The sequence below is a fragment of the Sciurus carolinensis genome, chromosome X (genome assembly GCF_902686445.1).
Source record: "Sciurus carolinensis chromosome X, mSciCar1.2, whole genome shotgun sequence".
NCBI classification, from domain to species: Eukaryota; Metazoa; Chordata; class Mammalia; order Rodentia; family Sciuridae; genus Sciurus; species Sciurus carolinensis.
In genome coordinates, this window is record NC_062232.1 from 49,035,112 (window position 1) to 49,059,609 (window position 24,498).

Genomic DNA, 24,498 nt, shown 5'->3' on the forward strand with positions numbered 1-24,498 from the left:
TGTTTTAAAATGGTACTCCATGAAAATAAGAGTACATCTCTCCCTAGCATATTTCTTTGTGTTTTGCTGCCTCCTCTAACATTTCTCAGACATACCTGTATCAAGTTCTTAGTACCAAATAATAGCCTGGCCTATATTGGGCTAGAAGAGAAAGAGTTCCTGTACTGAGAAACTTGAACTCTAGTGGGAAAATGAAGCATGCTCAAAGAATAAATTAACACATAAAGACTTCTGGGAGCAATATAGGGAGGGTGGATCTGATTAAACCACAATACATGCATGTTTGGAAATGTCACATTGAAACACATTAATTGGTAAAATTAATATGACTAAATAATTATTTTAGAAAAGACTTTCTCAGAGGAGAGTGGTAGCATGAATGTTAAAAACAATAAGAATTCCAAGAGTGGACAAGTTAATGTTCAGTGCTTTTTCCCTAACCACAGGTGGAAAATCAGTTGATCTGGCCAAATCACTTTCCAGATCACCTCTCTGGCCTCTTGACCTACCAAGCCACATCACCATGTTCCAATTATCCTGGACCTTGCTGTGGTGCCCCAACCATGCTGTTCCTCAATTCCTTCAGACCTTGCCCTTCCTTTGACGCCTTATTCTTACTAGTGAAGTTCTGCCATTGAAGACCCAATAATAACATCATCTCCTCAAACAAGCTTCTCCACCTCCACCTGTAACTGATTCACTGATGCCTTCACAGCGGGCCTTGCAGGAATCTTAAACAATATCTTAGCACCTGTCACTTTATTGTAATTTTGTTGGTAGTCTACACCATAAAATAGGGGGTAGGAATCATGTTCCTATCATGGTCTTCATCTCTAATGATTGATCTCCTGCTGGAGGGGGTCTGTCAATTCTGTTGTTGACTAATATAATCTATGCTCCCTTCCCTTGACACACATCACTGCTTCCCACTTAAATGGATGCAGTTCAATGACTTGTCTAATCAGTCTCTGATCTCTAATTAGAAGGAAAAAGTCCAAGAGCACTAGACTAAGTTTGCTTCCTGGCAACTGCATACCTCCACCCCCACATCCACCATCTAAAGTCCTTCAACCCAGCCTCTTAACTCCCAGGTTTAAGGAGGACTCTAGTCAACAATGACCCTTGGCTATAACTCTCTCTGGACCTGCACTAGAAATGAACTCATGTAGTCTGATCCATAGTTTTTGATCAGTCTTTGAGGTCAGGAAGAGCACCATCCAGCATTTTATGGGGACCTGAATCCTGAGATCAAGACTCACTAACCCTGACATAAATCCATACAACTCACACATTTAAAGCATGATATACTTTAGAGAAGACTTCAAAACCTACTGTTTCAATGCTTACAAGAAGTCCATAAGGCAAATATTACCCTTCTTTTACAGATGAAGAAACTGCAGTATTTGCCCAAGGTTGCTCCCAGTAAGTAATGGAGTTTGCCTGGAACCCAGATCTTTGAGCAGCTTTTTCCTCTTTCCAAGTACATCTGAAACTTTTGTGTGCATCAGAATCACCTGAAGGGTCTATCAAACTACATAGATTGTTGCCTACCCTCAACCTTTCTGAATCAGAAGATCAGGAGTGGGGTCCAAAAATTTGCATTCCTAACAAAACCCAGGTGATGCTGATGCTGCAAGAAAAACCACTGATCCATACTAACTTAGTAACTGCTCTATGGCCATAGGCAAATCATTTCCCCTTTTGTCTCCATGCACTTAAAACAAGGGGGCTAGACTAGAACTGTGATTTCCCAACCTTATTTTAGCAGCAAACTCATCTTTCAAAAGTAATAATATGTAGAGTCCAAATACATATACAATAAATAAAGTCAGGGCTGCTCTGGGGAAGCAGTGGTGGGAAAACTGAGAGCTCACAGCAGCCATCTCCCGAGACACCAAAATACCTAACAGAATACATTTTCAAGTCCCTTTCCCAGATGTTAAGGACTCTTCCACCCCTGACATTCCAGTATGCTAGAAAACGTAGCCCTTGCCATAGTGAGGGAAGAGAAACAAGAGTGCACAAGAGTGCATTGCCTAGTTTGGGGGTCCACACAAGAAAGGAAAGCTTAACTCTATTGGGTTGGTGGGTTCATGGACCCCTTTTGACCATCTGACAAAAACTGTGGACTAGCTCACTAGAAAAATGACAATGTACACATATCCACCAAGATTATTTAATTTATCCCTTCAGGTGTTATGGACTCTCTAGGGGTCCTAATTCAGGTTAGAACCTTTATTGGAGGGCTGGGGCCTAGTGATAAGAGTGCTTTCTTGGCACACATGAGACCTTGGGTTGAATCCCAAACACCTGGGGAGCTATGAACCTTGATTTTATTCTGGTACCAGCATTTCCACCAAATCCTTCCTTGGAGTTTTCATAGCCTAAGTCCTCTACTTCATCATTTCTTGCCATAGGAGCTTTCAAAAATCCCTTAAAGTGTCAGGTTATCACTTGATAACTTTTCTTCCTCACCAGGCTGAAGGTTCAGAGTGTTGAGAACATGGTTTATTCATTCCCTATCTCTTGGCAGCTCAGGGTTAACACAGGGTAGGCACTGAGGTGAGGCAAGAGGGTGAGGTGAGGAGACTTGGTGCCCACAAAGAAGGGGGGACTGGGTCAATCCCTAAGATATTACTCTAGCTCCACCCACCACAGGGCTATCTTTTCAAGGTAAAATAATAATCTTTCAACTAGTTTGGTGCCTAGTGAGGTCAGACGAGGAGATAAGCAGCAAAACTTGGATCTCCTTTCTACTGTCCGTAATATTTTGAGCAAACCCAGCCCCAACAAACACATCTCATTTGCTGGGTAGACTCAGTGGCCAGCAATGCCTCTCTTCTGGGCCTGATGCTTCAAAGTCAGCTGAACCCATCCTAAAGCTGAGGGGTGCAGAAATGGTCAATGGAATCAGGCAGAAGGTATGGGTGGAGTCTGACTGTAGAAGCAATCAGAGCCAGTGGGCTCAAGAGAACCCAGCTCCTGCTCAAAGGCTAGTTATCTGTCCACCTTCTCTGGAGTTCGCACAGTAAAGGGAGAACTATTCTGGTTTGTTCCAGCACATACTCACTTATCTCACAAACACCAAAACTACAGTTGCCTGTTTATTGTTTTTCAAAACAAAGCAAACTAAAAGGGGGAGAAACATTCAAAATTCCATTGTGGTGGAAAGCTGATTTGATGCAGCTGATTCAGTCTGTCTCCCAATTGTATCATGGAACATCAGGTGTACTCTGGGGTGGGCTGTTGTCCTGGCAGGGATGGATGAATAGTTGCATCAAGGGTGGCATCAGAAGAGCTGCAGGCCAGTTTTGAGCCCGTGCAGCTGCCCCTGGCTCCAGAGAAGGCCCTCAAAGTTGCTGCTGCTATTGCTGCAGTTGCCACTGCCAACACCACAGCTTAGGCCCAGGGTGCTGTGGAAAGAGTCAGGGGTCAGTCAGGGAACGAGGCAACTTTAGGCTCCAGAGGGGCTAAGAGTGCCCGATGTGTGCATGTCTATGGGAAGGGCCCACCCTCCTGCCTGGCTTTTTATACAACAGATTGGAGCAAATCTGAAAAGTGATTTCAGTTGGGCTCCAGGAGTGATTCTGCCCTCCCCATAGTTGAGGGAAGGAAGGAAGGAAAAGTGAACTTTTCAAAGGAAACACTATACAAAACCCAGTTCATAAACCAAACTAAAGCCCATGGAGAGCTATTTGGGTTAAGGGAAGGGGATCCCACATCATTCCACCCCCAGAAAAATAATGAAAGTGGCTGCCTTAACAGGGCCTCCCTTCCAAGATCCTGGAGCTTGGGGGCCCAGGAGACTCTGGGCTGGATCCCTCCCACATATAATAGCTAGTTAAAGGGTTGAAGGCCAGGCTTAGGCTGTAGGGATAGGCCTAGCTCCCATCCCACAATTGCAAGACTGCTTGAGGGAGACAACTGCCCTCCCTCTCCCTGGCCCAGCTCAAAACACCCTTGCTTCCCCTGCTTCCTGCAGGTCAAAGGTCCTTCCAGCTGGATGAGGTGACAGCTGAGATCAAAGCCATCATCCTTCCCCTCAGGCAGATCCATGGTTATACTACTGCAGCTGAAAAAACCCTTAGAGATGATCTAGTCCCATCCCTCCCATCACCCACAATTTTATAGACAAAGAAACTGAGGTCCAGAGATGAGAAAGGACTTGCCCAAGGCCACATAGCCAAGGCAGTAGTGGACATGCCCTGCTCCAGCCCAGGAACTGTAGGAGCTGGGCAAAATCTGCTTCCTTCTTGATTTAATAGCTCCACCTGCCTACACCTTGATACCCCTGATGCTCACTAAGTCAGCTTTACCCAGGGTCAGGCTAGCTGGGACAAAAGGGAGAAGGGGTCTCTCAGATAGGTGAATCCCACTCCGCTCTGGCTTCCCCAGCTATCTCCTCTCTTTTCCAAAAGGTCTATGGCCCCCTTGCCTCAGACAGAGTCCATGGCATTGTCTTGGGCCTAGCCTGCTTCTGGGACCCCTGGGATCCAGAGTCCTCTCCCAGAATGCCCAGATGAAGAGGGGCTCATCTCCCATGGAGTCAGCAAACAGCACAGGGATGGACTATCAGTTTCAGGGGCCCAAAGGGGTCTCTCTCTGGTACTCACAGGATTCTCCTGGTCACAATGGCCCAGCATTCCGGAATGTACAGGCCCTCTGGACGGGCTCCTTTGTGTTACCAGCATAGCCCTTCAGCAAGGGCTGCTTGGTTCCTGGCTCCCTGATGACCCCAGGGCTCTCACGCCTGTGATCCAAAGGCGAGTTTCGAGGGAGAGCATGGAACCCTGCGCAGGCCTTGCTACCAAGATGCCTGGACAGTGCAGGGAGGCCTACTAATTATTCTGTGCACCTTTGGACAAATCCATTCCCCTTTCTGGGCCTCAGTTTTCTCCTCAGGGACAGAATGAAGAGCATCTGTTCTTGACCTTTCAGGAATGGTGAACCCTTCAGAGAATTCATTGAAAGCTATGAACCCCTCTCCTCCCAAAACACACATGCAAATGTGAGCACGTATACAAACACACAAACTGGACTCAATCTGCAAGGGGTGCCAAGACAGCATTCTGTGCATACTTCAATGGCACGCCATACTAGGGGCAGGGAGTCCTAGCAAGGGCCCAGCCACCTACCCGCCCACCCCACTTTGTCTCCTTTCCCTCCTGCAGGTGGCAGACAAAGGGGGTGAGAAATCTTGCTGACATGGGCACTCACCCAGTCTTGCCCGTTGGGGGTTCCAGTCGCTGGTCTAGCACAGGCTGGTCCAAAAGATACATGGTGTCATAACCGTCCAGCATAAGCTCTGCTGGGTCCTCAGTCTGACCTGGCATTCGGCCTAAGGGGAAAGTGTCCCATCGTACGTCCTCTGTGATGCAAAGAGAGGCAGAAAGAATAGGCTTATGCACTGGTTCTATAACTGGTATATAGGCCTATCCACCTTGTCCATCCAACCAGCCCACTTAGCCACATCAACATGAACTGTCTGCATACCCTCACCCTCACTCCCCTCCATCTATCCTCATAAGTACCTCTCTACCTTAGCACTCCACTACATTTTGTTTGTGGGTAGTGGAGGAGTACTGAGGAATGAACATAAGGGTGGTATTATATCCCAGCCATTTTTATTTTTTGAGACAGGGCCTCACTAAGTTGCCCAGGCTATCCTTGAATTTGCCAAGGATGGCCTCGAAAGTGTGATCATACTGCCTTACCCTCTGGAGTTGCTAGGATTACAGGTGGGCACCATAGCACATGACCACCACACATTCTTTATGGCCCTTCTTCCCACTCTACTTCGGGGTGGGTTCTCTGAGGTACCATGTTTTCCCTGCCCCATTCAAGGTCTTCTTGCCCCCAAAGCCACACACAAAGAACATTATCCAGGGAAGGGCAATTTCACATGTCCCATCTCCTACTGCCTCCCAAGTATACAGAAGCACACATACCAAGCCCTCCATTCAATGAATGTCCCCCATTTCACTCCCTGCCTTCCACACCTCACATGATCTCAGGCATACAAACCAGACAGCTTCATGTCCCTACCACTCCACACATGCCTAGACACAAAAGGAATAATGGCAAGGGAAAGAAGGAAAGATTTCATACCCTAGCTTTTCCTAGTTCAAACCAACAGCCTACCCCCAACACACACACACACACACACACACACACACACACACACACACACAAAGATACTCCACTTTAGGATGGACCATGCTAGGCCCCTTCCTATCCCTGTCTTATTGCTTCAACACCAGCCATAGTGTCATATTAAATCCTTCCTCCTTATCCTTACACAAATACATCCATTTTTTTAAGAGAATCCTTTGCTAGTGAGCTCTTCCACACATATTCTGACTTCCTGAATCTCCCTGATATTCAAAGAATTTTCCTTTTCTTAAGGCCCCTTGCATTCTGTAAAGTATCAAACCTGAACTAGTTTTTCACATAAACCATACAGAAGTCCCTCCAGAAGTGCTGTCTGCATATTTTATACATGTATCAAATTATTACACTGCCTCCCATAAGCATGTGTCGATTCAAAACAAGATGATGGGCTGAGGGTGTACCTTAGTGGTAGAGCATATTCCTAGTATGTACCAGGCCCTGGGTTCAACCCGCAGTATGCAAGAGGAAAAAAAAAGGCTCTTCCTCTCACCATCCCTGGCTCTGTTACAGGCCTGTCCTAATGCCCTGTATCATGCTATAATACAGAGATATCTTCAGGAACAGGGGCCACTCCACCCATAGGCTCTGTCTGGCAGTGACCTGACCATCCCCCCATCACTAATATCCCCAGCACTGTCTATATCACTGCCCCTGCCTGACACCCTTGTCCAATTCCCTTCAAGGACAGCATGGACACACAGGCCACATGTGGATGGCAGTCTCAACTCCTTGTCCCCACACCACTCTATAGGCTCCCATCTCTCACTGCTGCCACTTCTTTCCCTCATACAGTTAACTCTTGGCCCTCATGGATCTCAGTGACCCTGCATCCTCTTCAAAACAACAACAACAAAAAAGACATGACTGTGAGTGTATGCACACACAGCTACCCTACAGCCCACTTCACAGTGACTTCTTTCCCTACTTTTTCTCTTACACACACATACACACACACAAATTTTGCTTGTACAAACATCCCTCCCTTTTGCTATTTACAAAGATACCTTTATGTCTTTGGCAATTATAGCCTTTCTTGCCCTAAGATATATCCCTGTGCCATAATTTACCTTGTAGGCACAAACACACCACCCCAGAACACACAGATTCTTTATGACACAGACAAAAAATGTGCTCACCCATCCCTAGCACTCACACCCAGGGCCTTTATACCTTAGCCTTTCCATACCCATCCACGCAAGGGCGAAAGCTGCATCACTCCCTATAAGCTCATTCACTGCCTTGTCTCTGGTTTCATCTCACTCCCTATCATGGTTCAGCTGTTGTCCCTCCCTCAGGCCTTAGCACACACAGGCTGTGCTCTTTTCTCTAGTGTGTACATGCACACATGCCCATATACACACCAGAATGTTCTGTTACTCCTAGGTTGTCTTCCTTGAGGTTCACTTCACAATCTAAATGAGGACACTCAAAAAACAACATTCAGAGAGGCTGATTCACGTACCCTACTCTCACACCACCAATCTTCCCTGCACCCATTCCTCTGGGCTCTAGTCTCATGACTTTGTGTGAACATCTAAAATTCATACCACTCTTTATTCTCTCTTCTGATCATACTTCCAATGTCTCTAAACTAAATGCCCTGGGTTCCTTCTGGTGGCCTCACTGGATTATGTTGTGTCTCACCACCAGCCAGCCTCCATGAATAAAAAGAAAGCACTCCTTCTTACTGCACATGAAGCAGAATCATATGTATATACCCTCCACTTCTCACTTTCTCCTGCCTGTGTGCTATTGCCTGGTGCCCACACCCACGCAGTTCCCTCTGAATGTTCTCTATAAATGAAAAAGCCAGCACCCCAACAGTGGTCCTTGGTGCTTACATGCTCCATCCTCAGGGGGAAGAAAGCCATTTGTCATCCATGTACCTGGCTTCCTCCCAAGCTTGACTCACACTGGCTACCTCCTGCCACTTTCCATCTCTTCCCTAGGGTGAAGGGAAATCTCAAAAGTCATTTCAAAGGGAAGAAAACGGTGAGGGGAGGACGTGGGTATTAGGCTCCTTACCTGAACTAACTTGCCATGCAGAACCCTGCAAAGCTCCTCTTTTATGAGCCAGGAGTCTGGCATGCTCCACAGCAGGGGATTCGTGCACAGTAGAGAAAGGCCCCACCTCCATTCTGTCTTCATCTTCTTCCTCATCTTCTTCATCATCGTCATCATCATCTTCTTCATCAACATCTTCATCATCATCTTCAATCCCCTCTTCCTCTTCAAGGTCATCTTCCTCTTCCTCGTCTTCTTCCTCCATCTGATCTTGCAACACTTTTTTCTCCTCCTTCTCTTCTTGATTGCTATCATTATGGCTGCCCTGTTCCCCCTGCTGCTGGGCCTTTCCTTCAGACCCGCAGTTAGAACCAGCTGGTTTGAGACCCCAGTACAGGCTGTCCAGTGTGTATGGAGATTTCACAATGGGGGGAGCCTCTGATCCCTCTTTCACCTGGCTGTTTTCTCCATTCTGAGTATAAATGGAACAGATGCGCAGCAGCTTCTCCTGCTCCCCATCTGGCAGGACCTGTCCCATGGCTTTGAAGACACTGAACAAAAGGGAGGGATGGGTAGGAAAGATTCAAAATCTCAAGTCACTTCCTACTCCAACACTCTAGGGTTTGAACTTGGTCCCTGAGCTTCTACACCTGCCTCTAAAAGGCAGTGAGTACAGCAGAAAGAACACAGAAATAAAAGGACCATGGAACCTGAATAAGCTCTGTGGTTCATCTCTGTACCTCACTTCCATTCTCAGTAAAATGAGAATAATAATGATACCTAATTTCTAGGTTTCTTGGGATGAGTAAATAAGAGAGCTCACATAGAATGCCTGGCACAGTGCCTGGCACATAGTGGGCATGCAATAAATGATAGCTATTAGTCTGCACTGAAACGCTACATAAATACACAAACTAGCCAACAGGCCTGTCAGGCTGGAAATGAGAATGGCAGATCCCTCTCTCCTCAGGCCTGGCTGAGCAATCTGTCCTGAACTTCAAGGATATGCCTGCAGTGTGCTGGGTTCCTTCTGAGTAGAACACAATATGTGATCCCTTTACAGAACAGCTACAGCCCAGCCTGGAATGGAGGAAAAGAAATTAAAAAAAAAGCAGCAGTTGACAAGACAAAGCAGGATGTGAAAGGGAGGCCTGATGAGCATCACAGACCTTCTGGGGGCACTATAGGAGTTGGGGCAGGCAGAGAGCACAAGGAGGGAGGAGCGACTGAGGGAGGGCTTCATGCTGGAACTGAGGCCCAGGAGGACCAGACAAGAGCGAGCACACTGCATTGCTGCGTGTGGTGAGAGTAGCCTGGCTAGAGGGCAAGGCCTGTGCTGAGGATCTATACCAGGAAGAGAGGGCTGGGGAGGGAAGTGTGTGTATGTTGGGGCCTGGCTTGCCTGCCAACTGAGCCCAGGTGAAGGCTGCCTGTCTGAAGATCACCATGGTGACCACGTGGAGGATGGCTGGGGCAGGGCAGTCTGGAGGCAGGGAGACCAGGGAGGAGGCTGTTCAACAGTTCAGGCCAGAATCTGTGACAGGGTTGACCTAGGGCACTGGCAGGGGAGATGAGAGGGAGAGAAGCTGGGAAGGACAGACAGACAGAGAGCAGGGCTTGGTGACCGATGGCAAGGGTCAGGCAGAGGGGAATTAAAGATGATAACATTGTGCACACAACAGACGGTGCTGACAACAAAACCACCAACAGATACAGAGCCGCTGGGGAGCAAGAGGACGAGCCTTCCTCATGGAGTCTCGCATAGAAGCTAGCACCTACTAGGCACCCAGGTCCTACTGGACAGTTGGGCAGGGTGGAGGGATGGGGAGTGTCCTTCTAGGTGTATGGAGTGTGAACTGTGCATGGTTCATGGGCAGACCACATGTCCAGGGGGCTGTTTTTTCTCCCAGCACCCAAGGATTGGTCACATATGCATGGCCACTGCACTGTGGGGGCAGGGCTGGGGGCTAATGACTTGACTGAGACAGTATCTCTGCAGGGCCAATTCTGTACTCCAAGAGGACCCTGGTTCAAACTGAATTGATATTGGTTGGCTCGGGGAAGTTCTTGAAAAGCTTCCAGCTTTATTAGAGGAAAAGCTAGAGTAACTCTCTGCCCTCTCACTGTGGTCCATTAGTGTGATTAATAATAAATATTCCCAGGCACTCGATACTGGCAAGAAGCCTTATCACCACTGTTTGTTATTACCCACCCACTATCTCCAGCTGTCCAGTCTGACTACTCAGGTGCAGGGGTGATACAATCTCAAAAGACATCTCCTCCCTTGTGTATGCCTGGTACAGCTCAGGACTGAGAAGGTCACAGGTTTGGACTGATGGAAAGGTGAACTTCAGACTGACAGGACCTGGGCCCAGATCCCTGTCCCACTGTCTACAAACCATGTGACTTTTAGACAAGTCACTTCACTCCTCAGAGCCTCAATATTTTATCTGTCAAAGAAGGGTACCATATCTCCACCTCCCAAGATTGCTGTGTCAAATTAAATGAAATAAACTCTACAAAAAAACACAGCATCATGTCTGTCACTTAAAAGTCAGTGGTATCTTTTATTTTTTTTTCTCTGGGGAAAACAAAAGCCAAGTTCTGTATTCATCTAACAACAGATGCTTTTGGTAATGGTACATTCTATTAAAGCATTATGAAGAACACAGGACTAAGGACAGGCTACCTGGATTCTGGCCCCAGCTCTGACTTGCAGCATAATACCTGGGCACATCCCCTCTATCCCCACTCTGTTTAATGGGGTAATTAGGAATAAATTCACTGATTATCTGGGAAAAGCAGGATCTGTGCACAAGAAATCGTACCCAAGTAAGCCGCTGTTACTGCTGGCATGTGTCGCATCCCTCTGGTATGCTTGGGTTGGGAGAAGATCTCTGTGGTCCAGACTTCTCCAAGACCAGCAGCTTCCACTCTGCAGGCACTTAGGATTGGAAAGTACCTTGAAGGCAACCTATCCAAACCTCTCCATGCTGCTCTTCTCACTCCCTCCCCCACCCCAGATACACATGCCGTGTTCCTTCTGCACTTTGAAACTTCCTTTATTCTTTTCTCTGTTTGAATTGTTCAAGTAGTTCCTTCATGATGCTCTTCCTGATGCCTCCAGACCCATCTGATTATCCTCCCAGTTTCCCACCCATCCATGTCACTTCTAGTCTATAGCACACACATCTGGCAATATGACTGTTTGGTTCAGTCCCATCTCCTGGAGGCCTTGCCTTGGCTGAATATGTCTATAAGGCCACATTTTTTAATCATATTAACACACTATTGTGCCCAAATGCCATAAGGATTTAAGAAAGACTTGAACTCAACCAGGGAATCAGGGACTAAAAGGGTTTTGGCATCCAGTCTCCCACTTCATTCATTCCTCAGGCATAGGTCAGCTCCCACCAACAACAGCACTGCTGGCAAGGAAACAGCAGAGCAGTTTTCAGTTTAATGAGGGCCTGTTTGGTGCCTGGATTTGTGTGGTGTGCTCGGGCACAGACAGCTAATATAGAGCGCTTGCTCTTGAAAAACTTAGTCTAGAGGAAAGGAGACACTGGGAGAAGTAGACACGGCAACACAAAATCTCAGATTTGGGAAATATTTAGGAGTCAACAGGACAGGGTAGATGGCGCTGCCACCAAGTGAGATAGGGAATAGAGGAGAAAGATCACTTTTCAGTTGGGGTATAAGATGACCAATTCTTTTGGTCACACTAAAGTGCCTGTGGGCCATTCAAGGGGAGATGTTTGTCATGCAGTTGAGTACAGGAGGCTTAACCATGGAGGGCGAGGAAGGCCTGGGCTAAATAAAGAGATTTAGGCCTTAGTAATTTATAGGTAACAGTAATAAGCACAGGCATTTCTAGGAGGGAGTAGTAAACATTTTCAATGCAGCAGACACAGAGACTAACAAGGGCCCATTGGATTTGGTAATTAGGTCAAAGCAGCTCTAGAGGTGAGCACCAAATTCCAGTTGGTTAAGGAGTAAGAGGGCAGTGAGGAAATCGAGACTGTTGGCTGAGGACTACTCTTTTGAGATCAGAGGGGAAGGAGTGATAAGCTGGTGATATCCCAACAGAGGGATGCAGGGTCAAAGCAGATTTTTCTTGTGTTGTTATTATTGTTGTTTTGTTTTAAGAGGAGAAAAACAGACACATTCGTAAGTTGAGGAGCAAGAGCCAGCAGAGCAAGTGAGAGGCTGGGGTGAAGCCCCAGTGATGCTGGCAGAGGTGGCTCCAGAGCACAGGTGGAGGAGCAGGCTTTGAGGAGAGGCAAGGCCACCTCATCCTGAGACTGGCGAGGTTGACTGCAGCCGCAGATCAGTTCACGAGGGTTGGACCTCAGGTCGAGGGGGCCCTGTTGGATGCCTCCATGTGCTCGAGGAAGCTAGGTTGAAATGGGAGAGAGGGAGGGGCTCCAGGTAAGTGGTAAGGGTTCAGAATAGTCAGGGAATGGGAGAAAAAGTTGTCAGAAAACAAGTAAAAGTTCAGACAAGCAGAACTGAGGCCTGGCCCGAGATTAAAAATCATACCTCTACAGTGGCAGCAATCCGCAGGGCTATGTGGCTTTCTCCAGCAGAGCTCAGCTACCTGGGCTGAGGAGCAGGGGAAGCAGAGTGGGAAGGATCAATCCCAGCATGGGGGTTTGCAAGTCAGATATAGCCAAAGGATGAGCAGAGTTGAGGGTGCTGATGATGAGTGGCTGAAGCGATCAACCACAGACAGGACTGAGCAGAAGCAAGGTCAAGGGAGGGAGGAAATGGAAGGATGGAGGTCTGGATGCAGGGCAAAGAGCAGGTGTCATGGGATGTGAGGGTGAAAACTAGAAGAACAAGAGGTGGTGGTCACCGAGCAGGATGCTGGAATGTCAGCTTTCAGAGATGAAACAGCTCTGAGTGATGGAAATGGGTTGCTGAATATAGTGGAAAATGAAGTCACTGGAGTTGAGGAGCTGCAGTGTCAAATGGGTCACCCAAATGAAACAGATATTGCTCCAGAAAGCAAGAAGAAAAACAGGTGCTGAAGGCATCCATGAGAATGAGGGAAGTGGTTTGGGATCAGGAAATGACAGAGAGGAGGAAAGAGAGACAACCACAGGCATTTACAGGACCAGTGCAATATTCAGTTTGATCATTAGAACCCAGGGTGGATTGGGTAAAGGGGACTAAGGGGATGTATGGACACCATGACAGGCAGGGCCAGAATCAGAAAGATCTTTGAATGTTGAGCCAAGAAGCCTTCCTTTCACCAGGAAGGCAATAGGGAGCCACTAAAAGTTGTTGAGTAACTATCAGAGGTACCTTGGGAAAACTAATAGAGGAGACACCATTGGGCTTGGAGTCAGAAGACCTGGGTTTGATAATAAACAGCAGCTACCATTTATTGTGCACTTACTCTGTGCAGGCCACTGTGCTAAGCATTCTCACACTGGACTCAGTTCAGCCAGGTCATAAACTGTACGTTCTAAAAGCAAGATTACTCTATGCACTACCCAGACTCAGTTCCCCCATATGTCTGTGGGAGGGGGACTGGGCTAGATGTCCTCAAAAGTGTCTTCCAATTAGGCCACTCTAGGGCCATGTGGCCCCAAAGCTTATAGGACCTCACCCTCTTACCAGATGGAATTCAAGAAACTTACAGCTGAAGGAGTTGGGGACTGGCCCAGCAAGGTGAGCCCAAGCAGGACTCAACCACCTGGGGCCAATCAAGGGAGGCAGAGCAGTTGAACAGCCTCCAGCTCCTTCTTGCTTCCCACTGGCTTGCAGAAAACCGGCGAGCATTCTTTCCTAGGAGAGAAGAGAGAGACTGAGAAGAAGGAACTGTGAGCCCCACCCACAACATTTCACTTTGAAAAGTTTGGCTCTGCCCCTTTCCATTCCCCCCATATTTCCTACCCTATACCTCCCAACTGCTCATAGCATTAAGAGCACTTTTCCCCAGCCCAGTTTAGTTGGATCTGAGGAGAAAAAGGAAGAGGAAAATTTGTCCACTGGTACCCTCAGGGCCCTCTTAGATGAACCTAAACCTTTAACAAGGGAGGTATCAACCCAGTGATTTTCAGCAGAGAGCTGAGGACAGTGGCACTTCCTGGGCTACCTTAGGCCCTGGATCTAGGGCTAGTCTCCCTCACCAGTTTTGGTGTTGGCCACGATCAGTTCAATGGTCCATCTAAGGATGTAGGTGGGCCGGATCCCACTGTCCCCCAAGGTTGGCAGCTCAGAGAACATCCTCTCCAGCAGGGCCTGCGTGAAGGTCTGGGAGTGCAGGCCCCTGAGCAGGGGCTGCCAGAACTGAGAGAACGGCTTTGGCACCAAGACGTCATTCAAGTCCATGTTTTCTGGTTTGTGAGGGACAACCGTTGATGGAGGGGAGGGCAATGGCAGCAAGAGTGAGAGATCAAGAGAGAGAGCAGAAGAGCCAGAGAGAGCAAGAGCGAGAGTGAGAGCGAGAGCGAGAGAGAGACAGAGAAAGCAGACGCGCGCAAGCCCCACCACCAACAACAGAGTTGCCACCGCAGAACAGGAAGAAAGAGGAGAGCAGAACAGCAGGAAAAGAGAAACCAGTTAGTATCTGGCAACAAACAACTGACTCAAAACAAAGTATAAAAAGAAAAAGAGCTCTGGTTCTAGCTTCAACTTTGTCAATAACTCACTGTGTGACTTTGGGTCAGTACTTTCCCCTCTTTGGACCTCAGTCTGACCATCTGTAACATGAGGATGTTGGACTAGATGACCTCACAAGGCCATTCCAGTGTTGCTGCTCTAGCTGTCTAGTTAGTGGCTAAATCACAATTAACATGGCACAATAATGGTGTTAAGACTCCCCCAACCCTACCCACCCCACTCACCCTACCAAGTTCGGAGTCACCTAAGGACAATCCCACATCTGCATATCAGCAGAGTTCCCTGTTCTGCTCAGTCAGGAGGGCTGAAAAGCTTCCGCCCCACCCTGGGCCCCAGTCCACTCTGGTATCCCTGCCCAGGAAACACAGAACCCTAGTGTCGCACTGAGCCCCTAGGACCTTACCTTCATATTCTATCTGTAAAGCTGCCAACTGCTCAAATGTGGGAATGAGAAAGCCATCGTCCAAAAAAGCATCCAGTACAGCATTCCTAGAATAAGAGGACACTAGTTTAGGTAGGTACAGTGGTGCGTGTCTGTAGTCCCAGCTACTCAGGAGGCTGAGATGAGAGGATCACGTAAACCTAGGAATGTGGGACCAGTGTAGGTAAAATAGGAAGACCCTGTATCACAAAATAATGATGATAATGATGATAAACTGGGCATAGTGACACATGCCTATAATCCCAGCTACTCTTGGGAGGCTGAGGCAGGAGGATCACAATTTTAAGGCCAGCTTGGGTAATCCAGTGAGACCATGTCTCAAGATAAAATTTAAAAAGGGCTGGGGGTATAATTAAGCAGTAGGTCCTTGCCTCGCATGTGCTAGGCTCTGGTTCAATCCTGAGCACTGGTGGGGTTAGAAAAAAAGGACCAGAGTTTAGCCAACTGAAGCTGATACAAGATCTGAAACTAAAGTCTCTGGTTCTTCAAGTGGCCAAGGCAGCATTGCAAGAGATTGGGCAGGTGACAAGGGGATCTTAGGCTTCAGCCTCCTGGGGCCAGGGCTGGCACCAGTGGGTTTTGAGCATGCATTTATCAAGCACATGTTGATCCATGGCCCATAATGAGAGCAGTAGTGGCTGAATAAACCTCAAAACAGATGAAGGCAAGTCTCAGGTCTATAGAGAAAAAGTTAAATGCCTAGGATTATGGTAAAGGGCTTTTAAACTTCACTTCCTGTAGTCTTTGTTTCCCTTGGTCATTCTTGATCATTCTCTATTTCATTACACCTCCCCTTCTAACTGGTTGCCTTCTTTTATATCCTAGAAGTAGAAATTGTGGGGATTCAACTGCTGGCTCAAATATGAAATATGATCCATAGGCCACCTTCTTCTTTTTGTACTGGGATTGAACTCAGAGTCTCACACATGCTGGCCAAGTGCTTTATCTCTGAGCTGCATACACTCCCAGACCTTTTTATTTTGTTTTTGAGACAGGCTCTTGTTAAGTTTCCCAGGTTGCCCTTAAAACTTGTGATCTTCCTGCTTCAACCTCCTGAGTAGCTGGGCATAGGCCCTCTTATCAGGAACTCTAAAAACCCAGAAAAAGTTTGATGGGATAAAGTAGGCTATACTAAACCCATCTAGCTCAAACTGAAACTAGCAAAAGCAAGCTAATTGCTCCAGACCTAGTGGCTTTCCAAGAGCCTCTCCTAGCTAACTAGGCCTAAAGGGTGGAAAATAGGTCCCAGGGTATCCCAAAACCTGAAGAAGTGATAGCACACTCAGGTCCCTCCCTCCAGCAGAGCAGGCCTGAGGAAAAATAGCTGTCTTTCTACCTATCTCTTATTCTCTTAGGTCAGTATCCAAGAACACTTAGAGCAGCCAACCTGCTAACTTAGCACTACCAGACAAACCCTACCATGTAGGGGCACAAGGATACTTTCCCCAGCTGCTAGACAACTACTAGCCACCCCTTTGCTGAAGAGTAAAGCCAAGAAGCCTAGGCTGGACACTGATAAATACCTTTGTAAGTAGTCTTATCCTAGGGTGAAGAAAAGACTCCAGGGTCAACCTCAGGTTACACTGGCAGGTTCCCCTCTAGGCCTACTCCAGTACCTATACCACCTACCCACATTTTGCTCCATTCCAGATTCTTTCCAACTCTCCCTAGTCTATCATTGCCTCCTCAGGTTCTTAGTGAAAAGCTCCCCCTTTCAGCTGAATTTAGTAGAATGCTCCCAAGAACAAGGGATGAGAAAAGAATGAGTAGGTTCTCTTTGTTTTGGTTGAGTTGAGCATTGTTTCTTGGGGAAAAAAATAAGGCTCACAGCCATAGTGAAAGAGGAAGAATTTGTCACTCACGATCAGGCTCTGAAAAGCCTTTCCTCTGTCCCCCAAACTACAACCACCAAGGTTGATACCTTGTAATAGCAGTTTTAAAGAATGGGCTAGCATGAATCTTTGATCTAAAATTGGGACAAGGGCTGGAGTGAAGTGCTAATGATCACAGGCTTCTCCTACGTGCCAAGAATACCACATCCTACCTGACAGAAAAGAACAAAGCTGGTGAGGGGATGAATGACAGTGAATATTCCTTCCTCTGACATTCTAGTGACTCACTCTAGGCAACCCCAAGCTGGAAGCTGGCAGGGCCAGAGGCAGAGGAGCATGCAAAGCATGGGGTCACCATGTGAAGGACATGGATCATTCCTGGGATTTTTCCTACAGCAGGTTGGCAAGCTAGGACATGGAAACTGATTACAATGAAGCTGCTACCCTCTATCCTAGAGAGTAGCCAGCCCCTGTTTCCCTAGCTACATACCTGTTCTCCCATGAAATCCCCTTGAGCTCTGCCAGGATGCCTTCTACACATGGGGACAGTTTATTCCATGCCTTAACAGCCTGAGGTAAATGCCTAAATTTCTCCAGCACCTGTCAGTCAAAAGATTTCCATCAGAAAGTTGGTTCATTCAAGGAACACTGTCAGGCAACCTACCCCCAACCCCTCCAGGATCCCCTCCCATAAGACTTCAGGACTGCCCTATGGGGACAAGGCAGAGCATGCAGGGATGGGTCCACAACTCCCCTACTGGCCCTACAAATAAAAATCACATGACCCTTAAATGCCAGGCTTTCTCCTCCTCCAAATTCTCTGTGGCTCCCAATAATCAGATACCCCAATAGTTAGATATCCAATGGAAGCATTTGGTTGGAGATGGGCAGAAACCTTTGGGCAAAAGGGTAAGGAATGAGGGCGGGCAAGGTATTACAGAAGAAAGGGAATCAGGAGACCCATATTATTATCCTGGTTCTAACCTTAACTGTATATATTCTATCATTGGCTTGCATCTGTCTTTTATTAATTCACAGCTTCAATTTCTTCTTTGAAAAGAGAGGGTTGAACTAAATGGTTTCTAAGCTACTTCCCTTCCAGCTAAAACAGCACTCCTCAGGCTTACCCATCTAGGGAAGCTCTCTGGCCCCACCTGCTGGTAAGTGCCAAAATTACAGGACTATGCAACTACCCATTCCCAGTTGTTCCCTACCACCCATAGGACAGATTATCCACAAACTTCATTGTCTGCTCCCATCGATGTGGAGGATCATCCACTTGGACTCTGCTGTTCACGTCTCCTTCCTAGTTTCCCCCCCCCTCTCTCTTTCTGAGAAGTTCCCTCATGCTTTGCCACTTTTCTTTCAAATTCCTTCTCAAGACTTCTCAGGTAGCTGGCAAGAGGGAAGAAATGACTGGGGCAGATGAGAACATGCATGCCAAGTCAAGGGGACTTTTCTTACCTTAAACTGCTCCTCTTCATAGGATACCAGCAGTTCTCGGGCTCTTTCTGAAAAGAGAATGGGGAAAGATACAGGATACCACAGCCCCTGAGGAAGTATTGAGCCAGGGAAATAACCAGTGCTAACCTAAGCCTGAGCTTTCCAGGCTCATGGGCCCCTCTTTGCCCCCATGGACACCTACCATACAACTCTTTATGTCTCAGGGCCTTTGCCAAATGAGCATCCACCTCTTCACTGACTTTACTATCTCCATCAGCCCTGACATCCAACTCTGCACCTTTCCCATCATCCTGAGGCTCTGGTTTCTGTCCTTTGATGTCATCAACAATGTTCTTCTCTTCTTCTTGGTCCTCTTCCTCTGTCTCCACCCTGTCCTCCTCCAACTCCCAGGTTTCTCTTAAGCTGTTCTCCAGTTGATGGCACCAGAAGGTCTTCTGGAGCCAATCCAAAACAAAGTAGCAGCCTGGAGGAGGGGAAGAAGGAAGGCAGTACCATAAGAGCAGCTTCAGGCAAGGAGCTAGTAGGTCTCCAGGCTCCTTTTGGAGGCATTAGGAAAAGTCCTAGGAAAGAGTCTTGGCTCCAAGGCTCAAATCTCACATATCCAGATATAGTCTTTTTCATTATGGGTTATTTCCCTGTTCTTTGCTTTCTCCTATTCACCAGAAGTTCCTTTCCTAGTCCTAACACTGGATTTGGAAATGAAATGCCCAAAACAGCAAGGGGTGGTAAGTGGGAAAATCGAGATACCACCCCACTAGCTAGTGACATGGCCTTTGCTAAGTCTCTTCCCTTTTCTACAACTCATTACAAAAGAAAAGCCTAAAATATGTGTCCTTAATTGGGATGAGATAGATGTCCAAAGAACTCCTGAGTTCATGACACTGCAATAGCTAATGTCTCTTAATCTCTCCTTCCCTCCCCTGTTATGGTGAGGCTATTGAGGTGCCATCTCAGGAACAAAATTTAAGGGGAGGCCAAAAAACTGTAATCAAGACATCAGAACAGTAGTACCCTGCCAAGCCACATTGGAGCCTGAAGCAAAAGAACTCAGTGATACTAATCCTGTTTTTATTGTTCATATTTTGTTCATCATAGATTTTTCCACATTAAAATGTTATCTATCTTGATCACTGAGCTTTTGATGTCCCTTAAATTTTGTGGTCAAGGTGGGTACCTCACTTGTTTTACCCTAATCCCAGTCCTGATGCCAGGTTAAGAACCCTATATCCCAAATGCCACCAAGCCAGGTCCCCAGGGCCCATAATAGGTAACCCTCTGGGTATTCACCTCTGCGGCAGTCATTTATATGGGGCATTTTCTTGTGGGTCAACTCATGGCGAAGTTCAACAATCCAATCCGGAATGTTCACCTGATAGGGGGGTGAGCATAGAAATTTAAAATATTAAAGTTGGAAGAGACCCAGGGATGAATTAGCCCAAACATCCTTTCCATTGTATAGATAGAGACACTGAGGTCTTAAGAGAAGATTCCAGGCTTACCAACAGAGCCAAGATTAAAAACCAGGTCACTCAATTAGGTTTTTTTGCTACTCTTTTTGTGGTCTTAAAAATAAGAAAAAAAGGACACCCACCTACCCCAACCACTAACCAATCTCCAACAAAGATTTCTGTGAACGAGCATTAACAGTTACCTTCTCCAACAAAGATTTCTGTGAAAGAGCATTAACAGTTACCTTCTCCAGTCTCCCTTTTCCCTGTCCTAAGTCCCCTTTATCCCTCCCTTTATCCCACACCTCCTCCAGGGAGTGTCTCTTGACAACTGAACACGTCTGTCCTTTGGGTCTCTGCACACTTCAAATACTCACTCAGGAATGTCTGGCATTTTCAAGCTGCTTGGCTGAGCTGTCTCCTCCCTCAGACTGTCAGGTCCCTGAGAGTAGGAGTTGTGACTGCCACCTCTTTCCTGCCCCCACCCAGTGGTACATTGGTATATTTGGGCTCCTCAGCTTCACTGGGCCACCTCCAGCAAGCTGGACTGGTCAAGTCCACTGACATACACATCATGAGGAGCAAGGGAGCAATTCTGCTTCTTTCAAGCTGGAAGCTGAGGCACTGGGGTTCTTGCCAGGCTCGGTTATTAGTGATGGGATGAGCTAGTCTGATTGTATACACACCTTACCCCATGCCCCATTTAGGGAGCCCTCCTGGAGAAAAAGAATTGAGCAAGTCCATCTTATCATACGTACCTCCTGAGCCAGGGACTTGAGGGGGAGCTTGGCAAACTTTTGCTTCCTCTCGGAGATAAGATTCACAAACCTGAGTTTGGGGGAGAAATAAGTGGCACAGCCCAAGGAACAGTTTCATCCAAAACATCTTGCTGAGTTACTGACAGTCTGCATCTCCAAAACCTTTCCACTAGCTGCCCTTTTCTTAAGGTCATTGCCAGTTAGAACATGGATAGTTCCATACACTCCAACATTTACTAAAAGTCTGCCCTATACTAAGTCCATACGAATAAGAAACTGCTCTGGCCTTGACAAGTTAAGTGAGGATAAATAATCATGACATAATATGCTAAAACATAACATATTATAGATGTCAGAACAAAGGACCATTGGACAATATGTGGAGCACAGTTAATGACAGAGAAGGTAAAAGGAGAAAGGGAGGACCTCAAGGTAATGGGGAACAGTATGAGAAAAAGCTTTGACACATGAGAAAACTCAGTGGCAACCTTTTTCCTGATGTGTATGAGACAGCTAGAACCATTTAGTCACTTTGTTAAGTCAGGAACTCTCAGCCCAAGTCTTCACTTCCACAACTCAGCAACCTTTCAGTGTTCATGGGGGAGAGAAAAGGGAAAAGGGTGGTGCTAGGTACAGATGGGGGGTAAAGCTGGAAAATCCACATTAAATCACACCCAAGGGCAACAAAACCATTCAGTAAAATTTCTCTGGGCAAGGAGTTAAAAATCAGATTGTCAAAGGTAGAACAGACCTACAGCAATCACCTGGTCTAAATCTGCACCCTCCAACACACCCAGTCAAGCATATATTACAAAACAGAAAGAAAAATGAAAGAGTCTTTCAAGAAAAAGGAACAAAAACAATATGTTGATGGGGGGGTTCCAAAAGTTGTCAAGTCAAGCAATCACAGGCTGACCCACACTCAGGGCTTTTTGCTTCAGGCTGTAACTGAAGCAAGCCTTGCTTATTACATGCTTGCCCCCCTTCAAATCCCAAACCGACCCCCATACCAATTCCTACCCCATGCAGGTCTTACCTGACCAATGCCATGCCATAGAGTAGTCTAAGTTCATCGGTGCCCAAGCCACCAGTTACATCCAGGAGCTTACAGCGTATCAGGTCAGCAGTAGAAGCCACTGCCAGGGGCAGTTCGTTGCCTAACCTAAAGGGCCACAGTCCAGCACCATCATAAAGATCCTTTACACTGGTCCACCCTCTACTTCAGAACCTTGGTTGCTGCAGGATATTCCCATTATATACTGGCCCGAGAGTGCATGAAGACACAAAACAAGAAGATGGGAATAATAGGGTAATGACTGTGGGATACAACACAGGGCATTAGGAGCTGGCTAGGGTGTACACAAGACATCTAACTGAAACTGCCAATCAATAGTTGTGCAACACACCCTTCTTTCACCCTGCAACCCTCAAACCATTCAGTTAGAGAATCCCTGAATCTTTTGTTAGTCTGTCCCCTCCAATCTTATAAACTGGACAGAGGTACCTCACTTGAAAATGGTTTTTCACGTAAGACCCTCTTCCACTTGCCCTAATTAGCATCAGAAATCCACACTAGGATGTTGGCCTGCTCATTAAGTCCTCATTCAGGCCCACAGGCTCCCTCCCCAAGAAAGGGTTACTTTTTGGAGGTAAAAGTCAAACCTCACAGTTATGACAAGAGGATTGTTGAGACACACCCTCTTACTTTTCATCCACAAACGGAATTAGTGCAAGAGTTTGACTGCGACTTCCCTCCAGGCACTTGGGAAAGTGGCATCATTAAGCGATTTAGGGGAGGACTTCAGAATAGGGCCTTTTAGGAACCTGACCAAGAAGAGGTGAAATGCCACCAGCACGCAGGCAAGAGGCCTGAGCCCGCCGCCTTACCTGCTCCTCCACACTGTGATGCGGTTCAGCGCATACCGCTGCAACTTATGGTCATCACAGAACAGATAGACTGTCACCTGGTCCCACTCGGCCCTGCTGAGCCAGGCGACCACGATGCTCTGAGCCCAGAGTGGCGACGACCTTTTCTCTTTGACACACTTTCCGTACCATGCACTCCACACACGATCCATACCCTGGGGACCCAGAGCTGACCCTGCCCCAAATTCCCACCAGAAGTGGGATAGATGCCTGGCCCTGTGCCACCGCGGTCAGGACGGCTTCAGCTCAACGTGCTACCCTCACTCCAAAACGCCGCCGAGCCATCAACCAATGTGAGAGAATGACCCCAACGCAAGCCCGCCTCCCAGCGTTAGCGTAGCCAATCGAAACGTGGGACTTGGAGGCTGATTTTACCACGTGTGATTACTTCCTTGCCGACCGGAAGTGTTCTTTTCACAAAGCAGTCCTACCTGGCTGCAAGTGTTTAGCCTCTAGGTTCCGCCAATTTCCTGGTTGCTCTCGAGATTCTGTCCCTGACCGGAAAGGGTGTGTCTGGACTACAGAAACAAAAATTGTGTTGCGCCGCTTGGCGAGCGGTGGAAGGATTGTGGTCTGCCAGTGTACTTCCTGGAAATAGGCTTTCGGGTGTGTTGTTATTTCCGTAAGCAGGACCTAATCCATTAAAACACTTTGGACGCTGAGAAGGAATACAGCGAAAATACCTGATGTAGAGATAGTTATGGATGAGTTAAAAATATATCTGCTTTCTTGCCAGGCCCCCCTGTAATCCCAGAGACTCAGGAAGATGAGGCACAAGGAGCACAAGTTCAAGGCCAGCATGGTCAACTTAGTGAGACCTTGTCTCAAACAAAAAAGGACTGGGGATGTAGCTTAGTGTTGGATCTCCCCTAGGTTCAGTCCCCTGTTCTGAGGCATAGCGGAGGAGATCTGCCTTCTTAACAAATACCCAGCCTATTGTACGAGCCTATTGCACCGTGATATGAGACCTGAATGACTAGAACGAGAGTTATCTTTAAAGTACAAAGACCTGGGTTCTAGTCTTATCTGAATTTTTCTGCTGTGTGTGGTCTCTGTCCCTCTCTGTGTTGTAGTTTTTGTTGTTTTTTTTTGTTTGTTTTTGTTGTTTGTTTGTTTGTTTCATCTGTACTGTGAGGATTTTATACTGGTCCCTAGTTCTCTCCCATAGCTTAAAATTGTTAAATTTTACCCTGCCAGCATTTCACTGCTGTTACTTTCAACATTCACAAAGGTGTATATACTTAGTTTCTCAGCAGAATTCCTTGGGATTTGGTGGTTCTAGAAGGAAAGCATATCACAAAGCCCTTCTGATTTTACAGATTGACTAAAATATATTTAAGACTGTCCCAATCCTTCTCACAGAAATTATTCTCCAATTTAACACTTGAAAAAGAACAATTGATGTAATCTTAACCTTGCCTTGATTGTCTCTTTTAACACTTTATGGCAACAAATTACAATTCACTGTAGTACAGCTTTCTCCAGTCAACTTACCCTGAAATGTAGTTTGCATATGTATATTTTAAATCTGTACATCTTTGCCCATCTTGTTAGCCCTCCCTAGAACACACTCCTTCCCTCTTTCTGGAAAATCACTATTCATCTTTAAGATTCAGGATTCTAACCAGGTGTGGTATTGCACAACTCTAGTCCTAGCTACTTGAGAATCTGAAGCAGGAGGGTTGCAAATTTGCAGCCAACCTGGGCTATTTAGCAGGATCCTGTCTCAAAATAAAAATAACAGAAAGGGCTTGGGATGTGGCTCAGTAGTAGAGTACTTAGTGGCAGTACAGGCCCTGGGTTCACTCCCCAGCACCCCA

The 24,498-nt window shown here is 46.9% G+C and overlaps 1 protein-coding gene across 3 annotated transcripts; it reads right to left on the reverse strand.

Annotated features, from left to right (window-relative positions):
- Positions 1–2,750: 2,750 nt before the first annotated feature.
- On the reverse strand, positions 2,751–22,961 carry Las1l (LAS1 like ribosome biogenesis factor). Of its 3 annotated transcripts, XM_047535492.1 has the most exons (14): positions 22,640–22,961; positions 21,789–21,914; positions 20,753–20,822; positions 19,834–19,915; positions 18,728–19,009; positions 18,547–18,593; positions 17,573–17,682; positions 15,212–15,297; positions 14,316–14,522; positions 13,824–13,971; positions 8,197–8,726; positions 5,218–5,368; positions 4,614–4,750; positions 3,283–3,413 (listed from the first exon to the last, which is right to left on the reverse strand). In XM_047535492.1, exons 1-13 carry the CDS (start codon positions 22,828–22,830, stop codon positions 4,627–4,629), a joined length of 2,154 nt encoding a protein of 717 aa, XP_047391448.1. In that variant the 5' UTR covers positions 22,831–22,961; the 3' UTR covers positions 3,283–3,413; positions 4,614–4,626. The 3 variants fall into 3 exon arrangements, with proteins under 3 accessions (XP_047391449.1, XP_047391447.1, XP_047391448.1); XM_047535493.1 differs by lacking the exon at positions 4,614–4,750 and having other exon boundaries at positions 2,751–3,413; positions 18,824–19,009; XM_047535491.1 differs by lacking the exon at positions 4,614–4,750 and having other exon boundaries at positions 2,762–3,413.
- Between the last annotated feature and the right edge of the window lie 1,537 nt (positions 22,962–24,498).